The 16505-nt window shown below is 36.3% G+C and overlaps 4 protein-coding genes across 4 annotated transcripts in view; all 4 read right to left on the bottom strand.

Moving 5' to 3' along the window:
• Positions 1 to 1763: 1763 nt before the first annotated feature.
• On the bottom strand, positions 1764 to 6100 carry LOC108166699 (zinc finger protein OZF-like). Its single transcript, XM_017307410.1, has 2 exons — positions 5760 to 6100; positions 1764 to 4638 (listed from the first exon to the last, which is right to left on the bottom strand). The coding sequence occupies exons 1-2, from the start codon at positions 5902 to 5904 to the stop codon at positions 3359 to 3361; spliced, it is 1425 nt and encodes a 474-aa protein (XP_017162899.1). The 5' UTR covers positions 5905 to 6100; the 3' UTR covers positions 1764 to 3358.
• A 940-nt stretch (positions 6101 to 7040) lies between these two features.
• Positions 7041 to 8972, bottom strand: LOC103472651 (zinc finger protein 189-like). Its single transcript, XM_017307421.1, has 2 exons — positions 8699 to 8972; positions 7041 to 8039 (listed from the first exon to the last, which is right to left on the bottom strand). Exons 1-2 carry the CDS (start codon positions 8877 to 8879, stop codon positions 7150 to 7152), a joined length of 1071 nt encoding a protein of 356 aa, XP_017162910.1. The 5' UTR covers positions 8880 to 8972; the 3' UTR covers positions 7041 to 7149.
• A 379-nt stretch (positions 8973 to 9351) lies between these two features.
• On the bottom strand, positions 9352 to 12383 carry LOC103472593 (gastrula zinc finger protein XlCGF57.1-like). The gene is made up of 2 exons (XM_008422346.2): positions 12136 to 12383; positions 9352 to 11601 (listed from the first exon to the last, which is right to left on the bottom strand). Exons 1-2 carry the CDS (start codon positions 12191 to 12193, stop codon positions 10418 to 10420), a joined length of 1242 nt encoding a protein of 413 aa, XP_008420568.1. The 5' UTR covers positions 12194 to 12383; the 3' UTR covers positions 9352 to 10417.
• An 892-nt stretch (positions 12384 to 13275) lies between these two features.
• LOC103472592 (gastrula zinc finger protein XlCGF26.1-like) overlaps positions 13276 to 16505 on the bottom strand; it is a 4602-nt gene continuing 1372 nt past the window's right edge. Inside the window, exons 2-3 of the mRNA XM_008422345.2 lie at positions 16429 to 16501; positions 13276 to 16211 (exon numbers count right to left, since the gene is read on the bottom strand). Coding sequence (XP_008420567.2) covers positions 14554 to 16211; positions 16429 to 16501 — 1731 coding nt within the window. The 3' untranslated portion in view covers positions 13276 to 14553. The remainder of the gene's footprint in view (positions 16212 to 16428; positions 16502 to 16505) is intronic.

Here is a 16505-nt window from a genome sequence, read left to right as displayed (position 1 = left end):
ATTTGTACAATCACTTATTTTCTGTTATACGTTATTTGTCATTATTTTGTAGAAATCAGCTGTCACTTCATTAGTTCTGTTGATTTTTTCCCCCAGAAAGATGTTGATTGTGATTGATTAGCAAAAGCAAAAAAAGGTCAAAACAATCAAGATTTTGAATACTTTTTATAAACACTGTCGTGTGGAGAATAAAGAGCACCAAATTACAATAAATAAATGAATTATGAAATTATTTTAATGTGTCCATTAAAACCAGAAATAAATACARAATAATTTATTATATTTGTGCTGCAGTTAAATATATTGACTTCATTTTAAAAACTAGATTTTTTAATGRTTTCATTTAAACAGCTAACTTCATTCATTAAACTCAGTGGGTGGGATTAGGGACCTCGACATCCGAGTAGCTGCTTCAAACGACAAATTATTCCAGGTTTACTATGACTCTGGGAACAATGTCTTTGCTGGAAAGAACAAACATTACTTCAATAAACTGGGTGAGAAACTCAAGCCTCTTTATTTCTAGTTTGGTCTGAAATATCTACTAACCTCACAAGAGAATCATAGAAAGCTTACAGACTGAAATAAGTAATACAATTTTTTTTTCTCCAGAAGTAACCATACCAACTTTATTTATAAAGCACTTTAAAACAACCACAGCTGATACAAAGTGCTGTACATTAAAACACAACATAGCAATAAAAAAACATCTTACAGTTTAAAAACAAACATACAAYTTAAAACTAGATCCCGCTGGAGTTGAAAGCCAAGTAAAATAGATGGGTTTGAAGACGAGCTTTAAAATCGTAAAAGGTAAATCAAAGTTTATTGAGGGTTTTTTAGGGGGTGGGGAGAGGATATAAGTTCTGTTGGTACCAAAACATGAAGGGTAATTAATGAAGCAGAAAAACTTGCTAAAAGGAGTTTTTGGAAGAAAATAATGCACAWTCCATTTGGGGAAAAAAGAGTAATTAATTAAAAGGAAAAAAAACTATAAAATACAAATATCTAATAAATAATGGAAAACGAAGAAGAAGGGAAGGTGTGATGACAAGATTGAGAGTAGGATGTATCTGGAAAAGGAATAATAACCAATGTGATGCTTGTGGAGTAAAAGGGAATGTAGATCGAAGTAAATTGTGCAACTGAAATGGAGAGGAAGAGGGAAAAAGTACAGAAATTAGGAAAAGAATGGARTCTATAATGAAAAGTAAAGACTTGAGTGTAATAAATCTGCATCATTTATTTCTTTTAGTAAATTGAGTAAATTGTTAACTAAAATACAGTAACGTTTTAGCATTATTCCAGAATTTCACATGTAAGTTAGGATCATGAAATTTAAGCGGAACTAAAAGTCGTTTAGTTTCTACAATTCAAAAATGTAAAACATTTTCAGCTTWTACCAACAACTTATTTTGCTTTTTGAAAAAACATAAAATCTCCTTTTAAGTTTTTTTCATTGTCAGAAGAAAAGAAAAATACAAGTTTTCAACTTGTTTAAAAAAATAAAATGCTTGGTCTTTACTTGTTTCTATACATGATTGTTTAATTAGTAATAATAATAAAAACATGGAAATCCATGGAAGCAGCTTTAATGAAAAGAAATATTTGAATTATAAAGTTCCCACGGCAGCTTTAAGAAACCCAGTTAGTGCACATAGAAAGAGAATGTGCACGAAAATTAGATGCTAGTTAAATATAAACATTTATCAAGTATTTTCTGTCATTTGTTTTTCTGAATAGCATAACAAATTGATTATTTCTCAATAATTAGTTGATTTTTAGGTTGTAGTTCTGCAATAAACAACCGCAAAATATAAATGGATCACTTTGTTTTKTCACATCAGACACTTTGGCCCCTTTAGGTTAAGCACAGCCTATTTTTGCAGGTAGAAAATATAGAGTTCCCCCCTGAGTGTGAGACAAAGGAGATTATTAGAACCAACATATTTTGGTTCTAATACCAACAATTATTAATTGTTGGTTCTTTAATTTACATGTTTCTGTCTCATGCGCAGCATGAACGCCATCTTAATGGGGATTTGTTAAGCTTCCTTGAATGAGTTAGGATAGGCCTGTGGGCTAAACAAAACACCTTTATAATTTTTTATTTTTTTTTTTACACAAAATAATTCTCAGATACAGATTTAGTCAGTTCTATTTTGAGCACCTTTCAGAATAAGTTGTTTTAGGGCCACTTGTCTTTTCCAGTAGCCATTGTACAACTCATACAGCAGTAAAACCAGCTGACCAAATGTGTTTGATCTCGGCTAGGTAACRGGACAATGCCTGTTGATTTGTAACATTATATTCCGAAAGGCTTTTGAAACAGTTTGCACCAAAACACCAAAAAATATTAACTTATTGTTCTTTTTTAAAACACCTGGAATGTTTCTAGAAGCAGTAGAGACTCAAATAGACGTACAAAAATATACACTAACTCTATGAAGAACCTTGAATTAATGAACTGCAGCAACATCTAATTTATCTTTGGGATCAGTAAAGTATCTTTTAAATTTCAAATGAAAAAGTGAAAAAGCCAGAGTTGAGTAAACAGCCAACAATTGATTTTATGAGAATGAGAATAGAAAAATCGCTGCAATGACTTTAAATTGTAGTAACATTTGTAGGTAAATCCCTTGTGCTTAATTCTGAACAAACTGATTATTTGGCAATAATTTTGCATTTGGAACAAATGGCAGCAACTGTTTCGATCTAGTTTTTGTMTTTTAAATTTGGCCTTTTCTAACTTTAGCTTGTTTAATTATTAGCTAAATGTCCCCAATATATATAAGACTGTAGTAACCCTCACATATCACATTCTTTTTTGCAAAAGTGAACACGACAAACTGTATTTATGGTATCATCATTTACCGTGATACATTTTTCATAAGAATTTTTGATTTATTATTGCCACTATAAACTCCAATTAGTGCTGTTTAAAACCCTCCAAAACCATCATTATTACCATGATTGATAGTTTTACTATTTTCTCCACTGCTTGTTCAATAAAAGAATCAATACATACCAATAAATTTGAAAATTCAAAAATTTCAAGAAGTGATATAAAATACACTTCTTTACAAAACTGGCATTTTCCTAAAGAAGCTCATTAAAAACAGGAATGTTTTTAAACAGCAGTCATAGTCATAAAGTTACCTAAAAAAGATGTAATAAATAGTTACTATCGTCACTTTTATCGTTMTCACAACGGCACCACAACATTTCCTAATAAAACTTTAAGTCCAGCCCTAGTGAACCATCACCATCTTCCACGTTATATTACATTAAAATATGAGCTGTTACGTTAGTGGTTGTTAKCATCTTTATCTCTACACTGTAAACAGCAGAAATGTTCCTAGCCGATGTGAGTCTTCATGTGTTTGGTCAAACTACTCTTTAGGCTGTAGGTTTTAGTACAAGCATTACACSTGAACGGTTTCTCCCCTGTGTGAGACCTCATGTGTCTATTCAGACGACTCTTTAACGTGAACGTTCTTTCGCAGGTGTCGCATGARAAAGGCTTGTCGCCCGTGTGGGTTCTCATGTGGTTATTCAAGCTGCTCCTCAGGCTGAAGGCTTTCTGACACATACCACAAAGAAAAGGTTTCTCCCCCGTGTGAGTTCTCGTGTGATCCGTTAAACAACTTTTCTGAGCGAACCTTTTTCCGCAGATCATGCAGGCGAAAGGCCTCTCACCTGTGTGGACTCTCAGGTGTTTATTCAAGTGGTTTTTAGAGTTGAAACTTTTGTCACAAGCCAAACACTGAAAAGGCTTCTCACCAGTGTGAGTCCTCATGTGTTCAGTTAAATTGCACTTCAGACTGAATCTTTTCCCACAGGTGATGCACGAGAATGGCCTCTCGCCAGTGTGAATTCTCAAATGCTTATTCAAATGGTTTTTGGAGGGGAAACTTTTCTCACAGGCCAGACATGGGAAGGGTTTCTCACCGGTGTGAGTTCTGATGTGCTCGGTTAAAATACATTTTAGACTGAAGCTTTTTCCACAGGTCACGCATGGAAAAGGCTTCTCACCTGTGTGAGTTCTCAAGTGAAGGGTTAAATTCGATTTTGTAGTAAAACCTTTGCCACACGTCTCGCATGAGAAAGGCCTCTCCCCTGTGTGACTTCTCATGTGTATTGTCAGGTTATTATTCTGGGAAAAGCTTTTGTCACACATTTTACAAGAATATTGTTTCTTTTCTTTGTGAGCACTGTGCCCTTCTTGATKTGAGCGCTCAGAATACTGATTATATTGTCTGGTTTCCTGACCCCGCTCATTTAGCATTTGCTCTTCATCACTCTTTGACCCCCAGTCTTCTGAAGCGCTTCCTTCCTGGTTGTCACTTTCAGGGGAGTCCTGAGAGTCGAGCGGGTACCAGTTTGGTTCTGTTTCGGTGTGAAAGCTTTCCTCATCAGCAGGCGTCACCATGAAGGTGTCAGACTCCTCCTTCAGCTCAAGCTGCTCTTCATCTTGACTGATGAGGAGCTCCATGTCTTCCTCTTTTATCTGCAGATGTCCAAACTCAACCTGCTCCTCTTTCATCTGCAGAGGTTYTGGATCCTCTTCATCAAAACTGGAGCTCCTCTSCTGGTCGGCGAGCGCCTCCTCCTCCCAAACGTCATCCTGGTGGACGTCTGGAGGGTCAAACAGAAAAAGGCCTGGGTCAGTTCCTGGTCTTAAACTCCCTTTAATGAAATTCCAGCTCTAAAGYTAGATAGTGAGTTTGTAGCAGAGTGAGTCCATTTAATATCCCTGTTTTCTTCAGCTGGAAACTAAAGGATGAAATCTTTTACTGCTGTTAGCATAATGCTCTTTAGAAAGTGAAGTTTATAAAGCAGGAGTCTACAACTTCAGTCCTGCATCACACCTGAATCAAAAGGCTGAATTAGTTAACATGGCAAGAAGTTTTTCAAAGGAGTGTTGCATTTCCACACCATACTTTTGAGTYAACTGCCAATAATGCACCTAGTGTTSAGAGTATGAAGTATCTTGAATACTTTTAAATCTTTCTCCTACAATGTCCAGTTTTTCCATGTAGGAATTTTATGTTTACATCTTGTTTGAGTTATRTAAAGTTTCATATTTTTGTCTTTGTGTACAAAATACCAGAGCAAAACAGGTCAAATATSTTCTTTCCATCAATGCTACACAAACATAAACATGACATAAACTTTCTGTAAGAAGGAAATAGACTACATCTAAACCATTTAGACTATTTGAGTTATAGTCACAGGGTAATGTCATTATCTAACAGTTTTGGTTGTGTAAAGAAATAGCTGTTTTCATAAACGGGCTGCACATCCTGGTGGACGTCTGGAGGGTCATGTATACAAAATGAACCAGGGTGTATTTGTTAATTTATTGCGAGGTACTGTAAAAGCAAAAGTGTCCCCTCATGCCCCTTAGGGCGCTCCGTAGACTAAAGATAAAAGTTTTTTAAAAATGAGGTGGAATCATCTTTTAGTAGTTTCTCAAATCGGAAGCCAGCTTCCTATTACTAGTAGAAAATAATTTTCTCTTCATTTCCACATTTAAACACAAAATAAACGTTTTCACCTGCAGACATTTCGCAGCAGTGTGTGCCAGATAACTGATTTGCTGAGATACAAGCCGTCAGGAGTGTTTAATTATAGTTTATGGCTTCAATGTTCGCTGTTTTGCGCGCAGCCATGTTGGATGCTGATCTCTGGGGAGCTTCATGAGCTAATTTTGGGATTTAGCAGAGAAATGACGTTAGCATAGCTCATTTTAATACCTTCTTGGGAGAAATCCAGCAGACTGSACTGATCATCGAGCTCGTCTTCCGATTTCACGATGACTTCTTCAAACTCCGGGTCGGTTTCTTCAGCAGGAGTTAACTGCTGGTTGATAAACTTCCTCTGGGGCTGAACTGAAGACATCTTCACTGCAAATACTCACATATTCAGAGAATAACTGTCTCCAACGTCGGATAGCAATCCGTGTACATTCGCCGCCTCTTCTTCTACTGGTGTTTTTTTTTTCCCCAGCGAGTGAACACACTACCACCCCCTAGCGGATTAGAGCAGAATGTTACTAAACATACGGCGAAAATCTAATACATTTCTTAACTTTTTCTTCATATAGATTAACCGCCCCCAAAAAATTAGGAATCAATTTCGTAATTGGTCCACATAAGACATTCAAATATTACTTTTATTCCAATATTGTTGTTTTTTTCAACTAAAGATGGAAAACGTTATATAAAAAAACATCAGCAGAAAATAGTTAAATGTTGAACATGAGTATTCTCTCAAAGAAAGTGCCAACTTTGCATGATTTAGTAAATAATGACAAATTAATGCAACGTTTTCACTTTTAATGGACTTTCAATGGAACTTTTAGAGCAACTTTGCATTAAAAGGGTCATTACTTACCGAATGACRCTTCATGACAACTGTCATAAACATTCATAAAGACTCGTTCATATTCATGACAGGTGTTACGTCATGTTTATCACAGTGTCATGTCAGTCTTATTCACAACCCGTCAAATAAAGTGTTACCAAGACGTTTTCCAGGCCCTCAAGACCTGGATGAGAACTCTCCAGCAGAACAATTTACTTTAGTATTTGAAGACAAGGAAGATTATGAAAAGTTCTGCTCAAATATTGYAGATGAAAAGCTGAAGGTTTCTGCTAGGTTTTAGATTAATCTCTGCTCCAATGCAGCTGATTCAAATGGTCCAGCTACCTCCTCAGCATGTCATAAAGTTCTGCAGAGGTTCTGCTAATGAGCCATCATCTGATTCAGGTTGAACCAGGGGAAGAACTGAAACATTTGTCTGCTGTGTGAACATAGCATTAGATATCTCAGTTTAAAACATTTTCTACATTTAAAACACAAAGGTTTTTTTTTTTTTTTACGTGAGTTAGCCAGGGGATATAAAATGTTTTTTTCATCCTAACATTTAAATAACTTTTCTCAAGGAAACCTTTATAAACATTTCAAACATAAAGAAGRTCTTTTATTTTTATGAGTTATCAGGACAAATAAATTTAATTCAAAACATTTTTGGCAGGCCAAACCTCCAAAAGGCTTCTCACCTGAATGAGTCRCAATGRAATAAGTTAAACTGAATTTTTTACATGAAWATKTTTGCGACATGTTCAGCAAGACAAAGTGCTCTCATCTCATTGTCCGACTTGAATCAAAACAACCTGTAGATTTAAGATGTTTTCCACAGTTCCTCATGTGTTTCACCACGTTTCTTTTAAGGCTGAATGTCTTTTTACAAGCGTCACAAGGAAAAGGCCTCTCACCCGTGTGAGTTCKTGTGTGTTCAGTTAAAATAAATTTCAAYCTGAAACGTTTTCCACAGGTCATGCACAGGAAAGGCTTCTCGCCCGTGTGAATTCTCATGTGTTTGACCAGATCTCTTTTTAGACTGAATGTCTTTTTGCAGGCGTCGCATGAAAAAGGCTTCTCACCCGTGTGAGCCTTTAAGTGACGAGTTAAATTGGATTTTTTGGTGAAACATTTGCCACAGGTTTTGCACGAGAAAGGCCTCTCCCCTGTGTGAATTCTCATGTGTGCGATCAAGTTTTTATTTAGAGAAAAGCTTTTATCACACATTTCACAAAAGTAAAGTTTCTTATCTCCATGAGTTTCTGTGGACTCTTTTTCTGGTGAACTTCTTGTGTCACTATGGTGTCTAGTTTTCCAATGTATTTGCTCTTCATCCATCATTACTCCTGAGACTTCGGGATTGCTTGTTTTCTGATCCTCATTCTCAGTTTCAAGAGGAAAGTTGAGTTGGTTCCAGTTTGCTTCTGGTTCAGAGTGAAATTCTTCATCAGTAGGAGTCGCCATTAAGGTTTCAGTCTCCTGCTTCAGCCCAAGCTGCTCTTCCTCCTGACTAATGCGGACTTCCTTTTCTTCTTCCTTTATCTGAAAATGTTCCAGCTCACCCTGCTCCTCCTTCATTTGCTGAGGTTCTGGTTCCTCTTCGTCAAAACTAGAGTTCCTCCGCTGGTCGGCGAGCGCCTCCTCCTTCCAAACATGTTCCCGTTTGAGGTCTGAGAGGGCAAAAAGCAAAACGAAACGCACCTTTAATGATTTTATTTATATGAAATAAAACACAGTTATCAAATTAACACACATAATCCAGTCCTCGAGAGCATCCGATGTTAAATAATGACAGAGCTGGGTAAAAAATACAATATAAGCATTTCATATCAGTTGATATCAATAATTCTCCATAATAATTTGTGTTAAGATATTTACCTCCCACCTTGTTTAATATGGACACGTGAAAAGAATATTCAGCGTTTCTTTGTACATAATTTTGACAACAGCTCYGCAGGATAGCCACTAGGTGTCGCCAAAGCTCCCAAAAACTGGAGTCCGTCCGCCCTGGAGCGAGAGCTGACCGGTGTATTACGGCTCCAAWTTATGAATGAATGTTTAAAATCTAAGATTTAACATGGAAAAATGGATGGGGAAATGACGAAACCTGTCCCGAATAACCAATAAGACTACGTGTTTATAAATATTGCTCTTTTAGATGGAAAAATCAATAATAGAAATTGGGAAACCTTTTWAAAATGCTTTTATTTTGAAAGCGGACAGGAAAGGAGAATATTGCATCCTATTAACTGTTCCCAATTTAAATACTTAAACCGCAGTATGCGTCCTTCGTCTTCAGTAAAACATTATAATCGCAGGTGTTTCGTACCTTTTCGGTGTAAGATGACTTGAGGAGTCCGAGTGAAATCCAGCAGTCTGCGTTGATCGTCCATCTTTTTCTCGGTCTTGGTTATTCCTTTAAACTCTGTGAATGTTTCTTCAGCAGGAGTTAACTGCTCGTTGCTCGTCTTTCGTTGAAGCGGGACTGAAGACATTTTTACTGAAAACATTCACATATTCAGCCAACAGATGATCAACCTCTTAAGGAATGAYTTCAAGCAGAAGAGAAGCTACGCTGCTAGCAACACATTCTTCTTCTTCTTTTATATAATGGCGGACTTCAAGGTGCACATCGCCACCTACTGTACAAAACTGTACAGCAACATTCTTCTTCTCGCCATCGAGGGTGAACAGCAACGTCACTTTGATCGAAGATAAYCAAATATTGCCAGAAAASTATTCTGAATCATTTTAAAGTAAATACGTTTCATTATAATTCTGTTAGATCAACTCTTTGTTTCTAACAGTGTTATATAAGATGATATATTGTCCCCTCACCTCCACAGTACTCAAATTTTTGATAATKCTGACCTAAAACAGGAGAAGTTGGGTTTGATTTAGTTTCAGACAATAAGAAACGTGATTTTTTCTATTTTTTACATAGAGTAAATTTCTGGTTTCAACTTTTTCTTAAACCAGATTTTATTTCTCTCACATCTAGTAACAAAAACCATACAATAAATGGGGTTACAATTGTAGATAACATTGTTGGTACCCTTCTATTTATAACCAGAAAGCTGAAATAAGTTGAGATGGACAAGAGAAATGATAAATAAAAATKTATTGAAAATGAATAAATGAAAATCAGACACTGCTTTTGAATTGTGGATCAATAGAATCATTTCAAAAAACTAATTAATGAAACAGGTCAGGACAAAATTGGTGGTACTTGTATCTTAACTCTGCTTTCATTTTCTGGAAACATTGGTGAAAATTAAAAACAGAAATGTTTAATGTCACTTTCTTCTTTAATTTCATTATTTTAAATCAATGTGGACATTAAGAAAGTAGTCGATTTCATGCATTTTTTACATACATTTTTACTATTGTATCTAAGCTGTCTGCCATCTTAATTCTGACAAAGATGATTTATTTTGAAAAGCAGTGTATTAATCTATAATAACTTACAAGCTAATGGGAATAAGTTCTTCAGACTTTTCCTGTTCATTTTGTGCATTTCATATGTTAACATTAGCACAACAGCTACTGCATTTCTTGAAAATAATAAATACAAAACTGCAAAACACAGCTGATAACCTGCAGGAGTGAGCCACTTGCTAACAAATAATAGCTTCTTCCTCAAAAGCAAGTATTCGTATCAATGAAAGTGTCAATGTCATCAAAATGAGAAGTCCTGACAGCATTGTTCACGAACAAGATTTTCATGCGTTTGTTATGACAGTTAGCTTGGTGCTAAACAGAGCTTGGTGATAGAATCTGGTTGAGACAGCAKGTGAAAACTGCACAGAAACAAATACTGCATTAACGGGACACCGTGGCATGAGTCGTACTTCTGTATTATTCATCATCCTTTACACTTGGTTTCATTTTAATCCCACCTAAAATCTGTTGTCTCCGACTTTATTTTCTACCACCAAATAAAGARAAACATTCTGAAAAATGCTGAATTTTACATTTGTGCTTCATGCCAAGTGTCAATCTGTTTTTCTCATAACTTTATCCACACGTCAAACAATGAAAAGGCTTCTCATTTGTGAGTTAGCAAATGGGCTTTAAAGCTATTATGGTGGATGAATGCTCTTCCACAGGTCTTGCACAAAAAGGGTTTCTCACCTGTGTGGATTCTCGTGTGTCTTTTCAGTGCATCCTTTCTTTTAAAAGATTTTTCACAGATATCACAGGGAAAAGGCCTGTCGTCTGTGTGATGCGTCATGTGATAAGCCAAATGCTCCTTTTGAATAAAGCCTTTGCCACAAATCGTACAAGAGAACGGCTTCTCACTAGTGTGAATTCTGACGTGTCTCTCAAAATTAGACTTGGTTGTGAAAGTTTTTCCGCAGAAAGAACAAAGCTTCCCATCCGTGTGAGTTTTCATGTGAACTGTGAAATGTACTTTTTCTTTGTAACTTTTTCCACATGTTCTGCACTGAAACGGYGTCTCCTTTGTGTGAGTCATCAGGTGAGTTCTTAAGCTGTTGCTTTCTTGGAAAGCTTTTCCACAGATCCCACACAAAAAGGGATTCTCAACTGTATTGTCGCTCGATGGATCTTTTGATGAGTACGTTTGTTCACAGGTATTCCAGGGAAAAGGCCTTTCATTTTTGTGGCGCCTCATGTGATAATTCATAGTATAATTTCGACTAAAACCTTTGCCACAAATGGCACAAGAAAATCGCTTCACACCTGTGTGGGTTCTGACATGAGAGTCCAGGACAACTTTGGTAGTGAAGCTGTTTCTACAGAGCCAACATTTGAAAGGTCTCTCGCCTGAATGAATCCTCATGTGATCCGTTAAATCCCTTTTCTTAAAAAAACTTTTTCCACATGTCCGACACGGAAAACGTTTCTCACCTGTGTGACTTTTCAAGTCTTGAATCAARTTTTTCTTTGGAATAAAGGAATCTCTTTTAAAGTTCTGAGAGACAAYTTGGTTACTGATTGGTTCTGGTTGAATGTGGCTCTTTTCTTCGTGATTAGGAGTCARCATTAATGAATCTTYATTCTCCTGCTTCAGATCAAGAYRYTCTTTATGTTCACTTATGCAGAGCTCCAATAGTTCCTCTTTAGTGCAGGGATGATCTGGCTCTTGCTGCTCTTCTTTCAGCTGCAGAGGTTCTGGTTCCTCCTGGTCCAAACTGGGATCCGTSTCATGTTTACAAAGCTGCTGGTTAGAGCAAACTTTGTCTTTCCAAACACGATCCAGTAGGTGGTCTGCAAAACATAYGAAATGGTCTGAAACATCAAAATCTCAGTTGAGAACAATCTAGTCTCTGATCAAAGAGTCCAAGTTTTGTAGTTTAACAATTAGAGCAGATTGGAGATGCTAAAGGCAATAAAAAGAAAATTATGCACAACCCTGACCATCCTCTTCATGAGACTGTCTTGGGAAAACAGAGGGTCTTCAGTCAGAGGCTTCTTCAAATTCTCTGTAACACAGACCGCTACAAGAGATCGTTCCTGCCAACAGTCATTGTAATATACAATAACGCTCTTAAGAATTAGGATTAGTATGAGTTACAACAACAKTTATTTTCCCTTTGGGCTCAATAAAGTACTTTTGAACTTGAAAACAATCGGTGGAATCGCCCTTTAGTCTGTTTTTAAAGTGGAAGGCACAACCGTAAGGAAACTTTAGCTTCRTTGCCTGCATAATCTCCGCTAATAAATCTCCCAAATGAACGCTTTGGATCCACAATCTGCATCCTGCGTCATCGGTAAAAAGTTACCATCGCGGGCGTTTCATACCTATTCGACATAAGATGATCTGAGGTGTCCGGGTAAAAACCAGCATCTGATCWTCCATCTCTTCCTTAGACTTGGAGATTTCTTTAAACTCTGTGAATGTTTCTTCAGCAGGAGCTCCTTTAAAACATCGTGTTGAAWCCGGACTGAAGATGTTTTTACTGCAAACACTCACATGTTCAGCTCACAGATGATCTGACTCTCTAGGATGGCTTCAAGYAGAACGAAAGAAAGCTAAAGCTGCTAGCATCACAGTTAGCTTCCTCCTTTTGGTGTTTATTGACGGTTAGCAAACAACGAATCGGGTAATTATCGCCACCAACTGGTCTGGAGGATGAACTGCAGCGTCACTTTAGTATAAATTTAACACATGTCTTTGTCTAAGCTAATTAAATATTTCCTGTGTAAGWCTGGAAATGTTAATTTTACTTTTTATTGTTAGCAATAACAAATCTCTTTTCAATGTTGTCGTTTTATATTGTTGCACTTTGAGGTTAATTTGCCTTTATTGCAGTTCCAATTTTCTTTTGTAAGAAAAGTAAAAACTGTATAAACTGAAAACTAAGAGGGAAAAAGTATCTTTTGAAATTCTCATAACTTGACAAAATATTTCATATGCTGTGTTCAAAATATTTTAAGTTTTTATAATCTGGTTCATCAATCAGAAAACGAAGACAGTGGACAAGAAGCAGAAAATGTAGTAAAAGAAATCAGGAAAAAAGCACAATTAWTCTAGATTCTGTACATAAATACYACATATTGAATTCAAAATGACARCAATAAAATTGATAGGAAATTTGTATTTACAAAGAACTAAACTTCAAAAAAAGGAGAAAAGTTTAACTTCTAGTGTAAGATTTCTTTTTAAAAAGTATTCTTAATTCAACTCTGTTTTAATCAATTTCAACTATAAATCAAATGACAGGCAGCTTTAATCTTGATAAACTCGTTGAAAAAAAYATTTTCAGTGGTTTTAGGTCTGAGCAGTGTTGCACTTTTTATTTGTGAGTTACACATAAACTGTGATATTATTCTTATTATGTGGAAAAATCTTRAGATTGGGAATGGCCTCCAAAAGRCGTCAGGAGTCGAGGTCAGAAAAGAGAAAACGAAGAGAGAAATTKRAAGAAACTCCACATTTATTTTACTAACAAAAAATAAATAAACCATAGCAAAATATTTTACATCCAGTAATGAGAAATGCTAAACTCCCTTTAAGAACTCAAAAACATAAAAAATGACAAATACAATGTGTAACATAATGAGATGAAGTTCTACAGATCTCGAGGAATTTTGGCTTCACAGTTTTTCCTTCAGTGGCTTTGGGACATTTCTCACATTAATATTTGCACAACAGCCAAACATAAAATGTTAATTTCTCAAAGCAATGAATACAAACCRCAAAAYCTCATTAACCAACAAAAGCGTGTTATTTGCTCTGAATCTGTGAATGGAAGCGTCATCATAATGAAACCTCACGTTTAGAAACATGTTTTCATTAACACAGTTCCCAGGTGACAGTATTTTCTTTTCTTTATGGCTACTAGAAATCTACATCTACAGTAATAAGTGAGATAAATAACCATCCGGCACTGAATGCATATGTTTGACGKTTTCGCAGTTCTAAATCGTTTACAGTATTGAGCAAAATTAAAGCACAAACTCGTTCACAACAGAAAAAAATGCACCAGCTGTTCACCAGATTCACCTCAGGAAAAAATGTTCAATTTAGGAAACATTTTCAGAAATAGATCAATTCTTGACATCTAGTTCGGCATTTTTTGTTTGTAATGACTCAGTTAATGAAATTACTGTAATTTGCACAGAGTTTGTTCAGCATTTATTTTTTTAGAATTTATTTATTGTACATTTTGGCTGCAAATTATCAGACAATTAACACATGTCCAAAAGGACGTTGCAACTTTTAGAAGTAATAAACTACTACTGTGGTGATTTAAGTAGCATTTATGAGAATAAAGTGAGCCGCCTCAAAGACCGAAGAGGCTTCATTTTAAAGAGATTTGACCAAATTATTTTCACACAGAGGAAAAAAATAAGACTCAACATCAAGACTATAGTATTATAATCCAAGTCCAAATAAAATCAAGCAAAAACAATGATAAACATCAGTTTATAAACCACACAGTGCCACTTTGTGAATTCCCTATTATCTAACTTTAAGGTTTAATTAAAGAAATGAACAAGTTGCATTGTTAAAACACAAATKTAATTAAAAACAAAGTGTTRCTAGTTTCAACAACAGTAAATGTCTGACTGGATAGTTTTCCTATTAGATCTTAGTTCTTCAGCTCAGTGGTTCTCCCAACACACATCTGCCAAACTTAAATTTTAAACACCATTGCAGTAAGATTTCTGACAAAAACAAATATGTGGCCTTTTACATAATACTGTAACTGTTACTTAAGGCTCCTCTGGTTTTCTGGCTATTCCTTTTGGGCTTACGGTCTCTGTAATTCTAAAGACGCTGTACTTTTTCCCACCAATCACGCAYGAGAAGGGCATCTTGCATGTCTCAACTCTCATGTGTTCATTCAATAAATCTTTTGATCGGAAAGGTTTTTTACAGGTATCACAGGGAAAAAATATTTCTTCTGGGTGAATCCTCATGTGAGAAGTCAAGAAACATTTTTGACTGAAACCTATGCCGCAAATTGTACAAGAGAAAGGTTTCTTTCCTGTGTGAGTTCTGACATGCCGATCCAAAAAAGCTTTTCTAGCAAAGTCTTTTCCACAGAACAGACATTTGAAAAGATTCTCACCTGTGTGGGTTTTCATGTGAAATGTCAATTCTGTGTTTCTCATRTAACTTTTCCCACATATCAAACATGRAAAATGGTTTTCRTTTGTGTGAGCTGCAAAGTGAGATTTCGGTGAACTGCAATCACTGAATGCCTTTCCACAGATCGCACACAAATAGGGCTCTTCACCTGTATGACTTCTTATGYGAGTCATTAATTTTTGCTTTTTATTAAACTTTTTTCCACAASTCACACACRAAAAGGGTTTCACGCTTGCGTGAACTCTCATGTGGCTGCTCAATGTATGTTTTGATCTGAACTGTTTTCCACAGGTACTACAGGGAAAGKGCCTTTCATCTGTGTGACACATCATGTGGCGAGACAAATTAATTTTCTGAATAAAACYTTTGCCACAAATCTCACAAGAAAAATCYCTCTCACCTGTATGAATTTTGCTGTGCATATAAAAGCCAGATTTACGATTGAAGCWTTTTCCACRGGACAGACATTTAAAAGGCTTCTCACCTGTGTGAATTCTCATGTGATCCATCAACACAAATTTTCGATTGAACCTTTTCCCACAGGTCYTGCACAAAAAAGGCTTCTCACCTGTGTGAATTCTCACGTGAACTGCTAAATCTATCTTTTTAAGAAAACCTTTTCCACATGTCGCACAGAGAAAAGGCCTCTCCCCAGTGTGAACCTTCATGTGTACATTTAAGGCATCTTTTCTAATGAACGTTCTRTCACAGGCATTACAGGCAAAAGGCCTCTGCCCCGTGTGAATATTCATGTGCATAGTTAGTGAATTTTTTCTTTTGAAGGTTTTTTCACACGTATTACAGGCAAAAGGTTTCTCACCTGTGTGCGTTTTCAAGTRAGATGTCAAGTCWGATTTTTTTGCATGACTCTTTCCACATGTCATACACAGAAAAGGCCTCTTCCCTCTGTGAATTTTCCTCTGTACATATGAGTTTTTATGATGGTTTACTTTTTCATCCTGGTTCTCAGTTTCATTAAAGTCCTGAGAGATGATTTGGTTGTTGATTGGTTCTGGTTTAATGTGGTTATTTTCCTCATGAGTTGGAGTCGACATAAATGTATCTTCATTCTCCTGCTTCAGTTCAAGCTGCTCTTCATGCTCACTTTTGCAAAATTCTAATGGTTCCTCCTTAATACGGGGATGTTCTGGCTCTCGCTCCTCCTCTTTCATCTGAAGATGTTCTGGTTCTTCCGGGTCCAAATTGGAATGCCTTTCCTGTTTACAGAGCTGCTGGTGTGAGAAAGCCTCTTCTTTCCAAACATGACCCAGTTCGTGGTCTGAAAACCCAAACAAACACAAGAGAAAGGCTCAGCGGACGGATCGCAGGTAAAAAAAAAAAAGTACATTCACTATTAGAATTAGACCATTTCTACAACCGGAAGTTAACTTTCGTTGCCTAATCTCCGCTAATAAATCTTTATAAGTGAACGATTTAACTCCTAAATCCAAACTCTGCACCTCCAGTAAAACTTTATCATAGCTGCTGTTTCCTACCTATTCGGTGTAAGATGATCTGAGGATTTCGGGAGAAATCCAGCAGTCTGCGCTGATCATCCATCTCTTCTTCCTTC

The sequence above is a fragment of the Poecilia reticulata genome, linkage group LG11, assembly GCF_000633615.1.
Source record: "Poecilia reticulata strain Guanapo linkage group LG11, Guppy_female_1.0+MT, whole genome shotgun sequence".
Taxonomy (NCBI): Eukaryota; Metazoa; Chordata; class Actinopteri; order Cyprinodontiformes; family Poeciliidae; genus Poecilia; species Poecilia reticulata.
Note: the sequence above shows the minus strand (reverse complement) of the source record. Positions and strands in the feature narration are given on the sequence as shown.